The sequence below is a fragment of the Gekko japonicus genome, unplaced genomic scaffold, assembly GCF_001447785.1.
Source record: "Gekko japonicus isolate JY-2015 unplaced genomic scaffold, Gekko_japonicus_V1.1 scaffold146, whole genome shotgun sequence".
NCBI lineage: Eukaryota > Metazoa > Chordata > Lepidosauria > Squamata > Gekkonidae > Gekko > Gekko japonicus.
The window spans coordinates 1,694,770-1,703,614 of record NW_015167533.1 but is presented as its reverse complement, the minus strand read 5'-3'; the positions used below and the strand labels follow the sequence as shown (position 1 = coordinate 1,703,614).

Genomic DNA, 8,845 nt, shown 5'->3' with positions numbered 1-8,845 from the left:
GAGGTTAGCCATTGCAAGGCAAGCCCCGTATCCCAGCGTCAGTGAGGCGGTGGGTTAACACATCATGATCAACCATGTCAAACACTGCCGACAGATCAAGAGGTATCAGCAGCACCAATCTGCCTTGATCCAGGTGTCTCCAGAGGTCACCCACCAGGGCGACCAGCACTGTCTCTGTCCCATGGGCTGGGTGGAAGCCAGACTGGAAGGGGCCCAGGATCTTAGCATCCTCCAAGAAAGTCTGGATCTTTGTCGCCACTGCCCTCTCTATTACCTTACCCAGAAACGGTGGTAGTTATTAAGGAACGTCAGGTCCAGAGAAGGTTTTTGTACAATATATTAAAAATGGAAAATAAAAAGTTTTTGGGGAAAAGAAGATGCTTTTGGGGAGCGAAAGTAGCATGGTATAGCCTGATCTCATCAGATCTTTGAAGCTTAGTGGGGTCAGTACTTGGATGGGAACCACCAAGGAAGACTCTGCAAAGAAAATCAATAGCTTCTCACTTGCCTTGAAAGCCCCTTTCTGGGTTTGCTGTTAGTTGGTTGTGATTGAATGACACTTATGTATGTGTTAAGAGGCAAAACAACAGGCAATTTAGTGATAGATAAAGGTATGTCAGCTTCGTGCGAGAAACTGTTGCCTTGAGATGTATGGCTAATCAGAAATTCCTTTCTTGTTTATTTAGATTATTTATAGTTTGCCTTGCTCACAGAGACTGAAGGAGGCATGCACCATGGATGTCAATGCAACCAATAAGATTAGGCACCTAAATAATCAATGCAATAGTAATAGGCTTACAAAAATATGAAACAAAGCAAAACGTATTAGACATGATCTGTCAAACAACTCAGAAAATGGTATTAGAAAAGTAGAAAGCAACACATAAGAGCAGGATAATACATACAACAAACAGATACCACACACAGAGGCACAGACTACACTCCTATGACCTTAGATATACATGCTCTGTCGCAGCATCAAGTTTATGCACAGCATAAATTGCCCCCTTAGAGTTACAATTCACAAATGGTCTTATATAGTAACATCTATTTTTAGATGAATCTTGACATATATTTGTTTTAATGCAAAAGCAACACACTGTGCATATACTGCGTGGGAAATTGCGCTCTAGCATTCCTTTCCCAATCCTCTTCCTCTTCTTCTAACTATCGTATCTTTATGTGCCATCAAATGTATGATACGTTATCATACTGTATTTATTATTGTTCCTTTATTTATGTATTATTCCTCCTATTCTGAGATGCTAATAGAGATTATCTAGGGTTTTGTTTGTTTTTACTTTAAAGAAAATCTATTTCACAATCCTAGAAGCATATCCTCTATACAGACAGAATGTGCTTGAGTTGATTGATGCAAACTCAGGTTCAGTTGGTGTCAATCATCTCTTGACAATTTTTTATTACATCATCTGTCCCCTCCCTTTCTAGGATATATGGGGTTAGGAAGGGTGAGTGGCTTTAGAGTTACTCTCCCCATGGGCATGAATTGCCCTGATCAGACCTATAATGATAATATCTATCTCACATATTCTGGATTAAATAGCCATGCCATTTGTCTAACAGCACTTTCATTAGACTCCAAATCCTGACCACTGTTGTGGATTACATTGAACTTTGGCTCTCCTAATGTCAGTTCCATCATTTAAAAACTCTTAAGACGGAGGAGTATTTCTTGTTCCACAAAAAATCAGCGGTAAATAGGCCTGGAAAAAACAAGTGAAAAACAGTCGGGGACAGGAATAATCTAGTATTTCCTTGCAATTATCCATATGAATAGAATCTCCCCCTGCAATTTTCAAAAGAATCTCCCCCTGCAATTATCCATATCAATAGAATCGGTTCACCTAATCAAAGTACCTGCAATTATCCATATCAATCAATAGAATCGGTTCACCTAATCAAAGCTGCAGTGACTTTACAGAATGTGTCAGACAATGATTTTTTTTTCATCAGTCTGAATTATATAAACTCCTGTGTCACAGAGAGGTGGGGGAAAGGCAAGGAAGGGTTCAGTCGGTTTGACATCTCACATTCTACTTTGATAAACCAGGCTGGAAACCAGAAATGCATGCACCGGAAGGTTATACCTTGAATAAAACTTGGTTGGTCTTAAAGGTGCCACTGGACTCAGACTTTGTTCTGAGGCTTGAAACTGTTGTATTTGCAAGTCCAGCAAGTTTCCACACCAGGATGGTGAAGCTAATGGTGTTCCTGTTTCTACTGCCTCCGATTCCATGCAAAATATATAACAGGAATAGCCCTAAGGATGAACCAGTTCCTGTTCCACATGAGTGGTATCAGTCAGGGGACCTCCTTATTGGTGGGATTGCTTCTCAGGTTATGTATACTTTGCACACCTTGCCTTTTGATAAACCTCCTTCTGACTACCTGTTTAATGATACAGTGTAAGATTTGTTTTCTCTTCCTCTCTCATAATGCAATCTGGCCACCTGTCGAATTTAATAATTCTGTATAAAAGTGTCCGGCTGCTCCAAGTATGGAAGGGATAGGCCAGAGCCACCCCAGTGTTCATCTTTTGCAATTCTGTGCATTCCGTTTTGTTGCCAGAACACCTAGGCTTTCTTCTCCCATAACAGAAGTTGCCCCTGCTTGCAAGGTGGAAGTGGGAAGTGAAAAAAGCAGATTGAATGTTTTCACTCAGATGACATTGCAGTTTCATGTGTGCATATTGACAACAAAGTGACAAGAAATACAATCAATGATCAAGGGAAACAAAACCAGATATTAGAAGTCAGATCCATGAGAGACCGTAAAATACGTGCAAAGGAGAAAAATCCATAAATCACAAAGCAAGGATGAAAGGGGGGGGGGGAACGGGCAAATCAAATTTTAAACAACTGAGTAAGGATCACTGTAAAACTCAAGAGCTGTTTTGCAGAGCCCTAAGTATTTGATTTTTAATAACTTTCAAACACTGATTTATTCAAGATATGACCCCATGTTTGTTGCATATCATAAAAGCTTCTACCAACCTTTGAGAGGTGGGAAAACCCTCAAGACTGGACATATTACTATGTTGGTCACAGCTGGCTTAAAAACCTCATAGGGTTCTCAAAGCAAGAGACATTCAGTGGTGGTTTACCATTTCCTGCCTCTGCTTAGTGACCCTTAGTGGTCTCCCATTCAAATAGTAAACACAGCCAACCATGCTTAGCTTCCAAGATTTGATAGGATCTGTCTAGCCAGTGTTATGTTATGGTAGGGGTCAAATAATATCTTGCACAACACTTTATTTAATCTATTCTTTATAGGAAATTGTTGTTAATTTACAGTCATCCTTGTTTCAGTGGTATTTTCCCATGGCTTATTTTCACAGCAATATCATCTGCCTCTTTTTAAATACCCCTGAACAAAGCAGCATCTTTCATGTATTCTAGATTTCTGTTTTCCAAAGTGTTGCTCCATAGTTCTGCAATTTGATTTCCTAGGATTTGTCCCCGCTTTATTAAGAGATCATTAGAGGCAACAGGATATACGGTGACATTTCATAAAATCATTTTAGAATGGGATTGGGGGACATAAGTGATTTGAAATAATGTAACAATAAAAGGACACTGCAAAGCGATGCCTGAGCTTCCAGCTTTTTTTTTTCTGTATCGTGGCTCAGAGTATGGGACAAACAGATCCTAATGGTAGCTGAATGGCATATGATGGCATAGGGCATCAGATACCATTTTGGGTAGAGCAGGATATGACCATGACTTGATAGGCCTCAGCTAGATTCAATCCCATTAGCACCTTTGAGACCAACAATATTTGGGGGGCAAGTGATGCTCTGTCATCTTGGTGCTTGGGGGGGTCAACAGTGGGATGGCTTCTAATGTCCTGGCCCCACTGGTGGACCTCCTGATGGCACTGGTATTTCTGGCCACTGTGTGATACAGAGTGTTGGACTGGATGGGCCTTTGGCCTGATCCAACATTGGCGTCTCTTATGTTCTTATGTTCTTATGGGGGGCTTGTAAGCTTTTGAGAATCAATGCTTCCTGTGTCAGATACAAGCTCTGTGGTGCTTCTGGACTTAACTCTAGCTGTTCTAGTGGACACCAACATGGCTACCCTCTGAAATTAACTCCATAGCTCTCAGTATAACATAATAGAATCTTGTGCCCTCAAACGAGTTCCTGACTATGGTGTAATGATGAACTAGCAACTTGTTTCAGGTTGCCCTTACTACAAGCTGTGACACTGTTCTCACTATTCAGAACTGAAGTTTGAGGCAGAAAGAAATGACCACCAAGAAAAGCGGAGCAAACTTCTTTTCTTTGATATGCCCTTTTGGCTGATTTCCCAGTTTACAAGGAAATCTCTGACATTAAAACAAAGAAAGAAACAAACCAAGTAAAATATAGTAGTAGAACCATCATAATTGTTATTGGGGTCAATACACCAATACAGCAATGTCATAATAAGGATGATATATTTGCATTTAAATCAGAACCAAAATGGACTAGCATTATGGTAAAATGACTTGGCCTAAGGTAGAATTTTCTGACAAACAATCATTTCACTCTCTTTTAAGTATGGTATTAAAGTACTACCAGCACAACCTAGCATTGGCCTTTGCCATAAATGAGATCAATGAGAACCCCAAGATCTTGCCGAATATCACCCTTGGGTTCCACATCTATGACAGCTACTTTGATATGAAAATGACCTACCGTAACACTCTGGACCTGCTCTTCAAATCACAGAGATTTCTTCCTAATTACAAATGTGACATCCAGAAAAATGTAATAGCTAGCATTGGAGGACTTGGTGCTGATATCTCCTTCCATATGGCAGACATCTTAGGACTCTACAAAATTCCACAGGTATGATTCATGGATGGAATTTTGAGTGATTTCATAAATCTTTTCTTTCTTTTTTTGAAACTCAGGGAATGATTTTGAGGGAAAGAAGGAACAGTATAACTGAGTTATTTCAAACAGGAAGAGAAGAAATAAAGTACAAAGTTAATGTAAGAAACTTTCTGGATATTTCTTTCTTTTCCAGGAACTGTACAATGTTCACATTCATTGAAAAATATCGCACACAGGTATCATAGGTTTGGACCCAAAGGTTGCATTGAACTAGAAGAGGAGAACTGCTCCAATGTAAATAGCCTTCCACCAGAGACATATGCCTCTTTCAGCACATAAAACCTTGCAGTAGGGGAAAGCTTATTTGTTCAAAGGAAACTTTGGATTCAGTTAATGAGCTTTGTTTTGTTCACGATGAATAATTTGTTCAGCAAATTTATGAGGCACATAACCATGCATGGTCTCCTAATCCATCTCTAAAACCTTTTGTTTTAGATCACATATGGCTCATTTCCCTTGAAGGAGAGGGATGCAACAGAGTTTCCTTCCTTCTACCGCATGGTCCCAAATGAAAACCAACAGTATACAGGAATCACCCAATTACTGATCCATTTTGGATGGACGTGGGTTGGCCTCCTTGCTGCAGATGATGATGTTGGGGAGCATTTCTTGAAGACCCTTGAGCCATTGCTTTTCCAAAGTGGAATCTGTTCAGCCTTCACAGAGAGAATAGTAAACCAAGCAAAATGGGATTCCTGGGGGGACATTATTAATTTAGTCAAAGATATATATCAACCTTTTGAAGATAGAAAAGTCAATACACTTATCCTCTATGGAGGACCTTTAACCATCCTATCACTGAATACGCTGATCTTTTTAGGAAATCCTGCATATGGGGGAAATAGATCATTGAGCAAAGTGTGGATTTTGACAGCTCAAGTTGATTTCATGTTATCCGGAGCTCAAAGGAATTGGAATTTTGATGTGTTCCATGGTGCCATATCTTTCACAATTCACTCAAATGAGTTTCCACAGTTCAAGAAATATCTTCATGGCATGAGACCTTATCAGGAAAAACAAAATGGTTTCATCAAGGAATTTTGGGAGCAAGTGTTTGACTGTTCATTTCCAAATCTCCATGGACCAATGGAGGTCAATGACATATGCACTGGAGATGAGAAACCAGAGAGTCTTCCTGGGCTTCTTTTTGAAATGCAGATGACTGGCCACAGCTACAGTGTCTATAGTGCTGTCTATGCCATAGCTCATGTTTTGAACACCATGACTACATCTAATTCCATGACTGGGAAAAGTGTTAGACTCCAAGATATCCAGCCTTGGCAGGTAAAGTTCCCACAATGTACTGTATATTAACACAAGGTGAGACGATTATCCAATGTTGTCCTCCAGAAACAACTGGGAAAATGGTGTTATATGCCTTTCATTGACCTGTTTTTGTGGGTTCTTCCTGCACTTGCATCCTGAAAAAGTCCAGAATGTTCTGACACATACACTCAAAAAAATACCAACAACTTTGGGCTGCCCTCGTATGTTAAAAGTTACCAGCAAAGACATGTGATTTGGAATCTTGATGTATACATAGCAGGACTTTGTTGGTTTCGACTGGCCTTGTCTGCCTGAATGATATAATTCATTTTCTCTGTTACTGTCTAAAATCCAGATGATTCATTGTTCAGACGGCATCATTGCTAAAATCTTCCACTGCTATTTTTTTATATTACATTTTTTTTGTCCATGTTACAACCTTGTTTGTATCAACTGTTCTGATTTTTAATACAACTGCAGTACCAGGTGGGGCTCCGTGAACTGCCACAAAAGGAAGATTCACCACCCTTCTTACTTATCTTCCTTCCTTTGCTTGTTGGTTCTGTGTATCAGGTCTGCCACTTTCATATCAGTCCTAGAGAAATCAGAGGAAGGAAGAAACAGGGAAGGAGTAGGTTTGGCCACATTAGAGTGTGGGTAATAAGAGAGAAGGGTAAAGTTGTCCTGCTGGTGGTGGTGGTCATGTGGTGCATAAAACCTACTGTCCATGTTAGCTATCAGTTAACCTTAAGTTAAAAGAGATCTTTTATCCTCATTGCAAAAGCAGAAAAATCCCATGTGAATGGAACCAGACACAACCCCAATATTATTTAATTACTTTACGTTTGAGAAACCTGTATAAGGGCCAAGAAGCAACAGTTAGAACCGGATATGGAACAACTGATTGGTTCAGCATAGGAAAAGGAGTACGACAAGGATGTATATTGTCACCTTGCTTATTTAATATATATGCAGAGTACATCATGCGAAATGCTGGCCTGGATGAATCACAAGCGGGAATTAAGATTGCTGGGGAAAAGATCAACAACCTCAGATATGCAGACGATACCACTCTAATGGCAGAAAGTGAAGAGGACCTAAAGAGCCTCTTGCTCAGGGTAAAAGAGGAGAGCGCAAAAGTGGGCTTGAAGCTCAACATCAAAAAAACTAAGATCATGGCATCCGGCCCCATCACTCCTTGGCAAATAGAAGGGGAAGCTGTGGAAGTAGTGACAGACTTCACGTTCCTGGGATTCCAGATCACTGCAGACTGTGACAGCAGTCATGAAATTAAAAGACGCCTGCTCCTTGGGAGGAAAGCGATGGCGAACCTAAACAGCATGATAAAAAGTAGAGACATCACCCTGCCAACAAAAGTCCGCATGGTCAAAGCAATGGTATTCCCAGTAGTCATGTATGGCTGCGAGAGTTGGACTATAAGGAAGGCCGAGCGCCGAAGAATAGATTCTTTTGAACTATGGTGCTGGAGAAGACTCTTGAGAGTTCCTTGGACTGCAAGGAGATCAAATCAGTCAATCCTCAAAGAAATCAACCCTGACTGTTCCCTGGAAGGCCAGATAATGAAACTGAAGCTCAAATACTTTGGCCACCAAATGAGAAGGGAGCACTCACTGGAGAAGACCCTGATGCTGGGAAAGATTGAAGGTCAAAGAAGACGGGGACGGCAAAGGATGAGATGGTTAGACAGTGTCATCGATGCAACGAACATGAAGTTGAGCCAACTTCAGAGGACGGCGGAAGACCGGAAGGCCTGGCGAGAGTTCGTCCATGGGGTCGCGAAGAGTCGGACTCGACTGTGCGACTGAACAACAACAACAAATGCAACAATGAAAATTTTAGGAGAATGAGGCTCATGCCTTCATTTTGACTTCTTATAGATTCCTCAACCTGAGATGATATATTCCCCAAAGTACAACAAAGACCTCCAAAGAACGAATTCCTAAAAGTTAAATCCTCTACTGTTCCTCTCAACTTGAGAGGACAGATCCTCCAAATATGAATGAATGAATTCCACAAGATAAGTTCTCCACTGGTTCCTCAACCAAGAAAACTAGTCTCCAAAACAGAAACTCTCCACTAACTCCTCTCAACACAAGAGGAAAAATACTCTCTCCCAAAAGTCCAAAAGATAAGTAAGTTCACCATTAGTTCCTTATCCAAAAAAGAACTAGTACCCAAACCAGAAATCTCAATAAATACTAACACAAGTTACCTCAAAGAGAACTTTTCTTAAGTCTAGGTAAAGGTTCCCCTTGCTCATAGCCAGTTGACTGACTCTAGGGGATGGTGCTCATCTCCATTTCCGCACTGAATAGCCCGTGCTGTCCAAAGACTTCTTTGTGGTCATGTGGCCAGCACGACTAACTGCTGAGGCACACAGAACGCTGTTACCTTCCCACCGAAGTGGTACCTATTTATCTACTTGTAATTTCTTGCTTTCGAACTGCTAGGTTGGCAGGAGCTGGGGCCAGAGACAGGAGCTCACTCCGTCACGCAGCACTCGGGTCTCGAATTGCCGAGCTACTGACCTTCCGGTCTGTAACTCAACATCTTAACCTCTGAGCCACCACAGCCCCTAACTTTTCTTACCCTAATGTTAATTCTTTACAATCCCAGATTGCAATCTTCTCAACAGTTTCCATGAATGATCTGAAA

At 40.9% G+C, this 8,845-nt stretch overlaps 1 protein-coding gene across 1 annotated transcript in view; it reads left to right on the top strand.

The window, feature by feature from the left end:
• Nucleotides 1-4,564: 4,564 nt before the first annotated feature.
• LOC107112342 (vomeronasal type-2 receptor 26-like) overlaps nt 4,565-8,845 on the top strand; it is a 9,817-nt gene continuing 5,536 nt past the window's right edge. Inside the window, exons 1-2 of the mRNA XM_015413464.1 lie at nt 4,565-4,855; nt 5,339-6,187. Of these exons, the coding sequence (XP_015268950.1) occupies nt 4,565-4,855; nt 5,339-6,187 (1,140 nt within the window). The remainder of the gene's footprint in view (nt 4,856-5,338; nt 6,188-8,845) is intronic.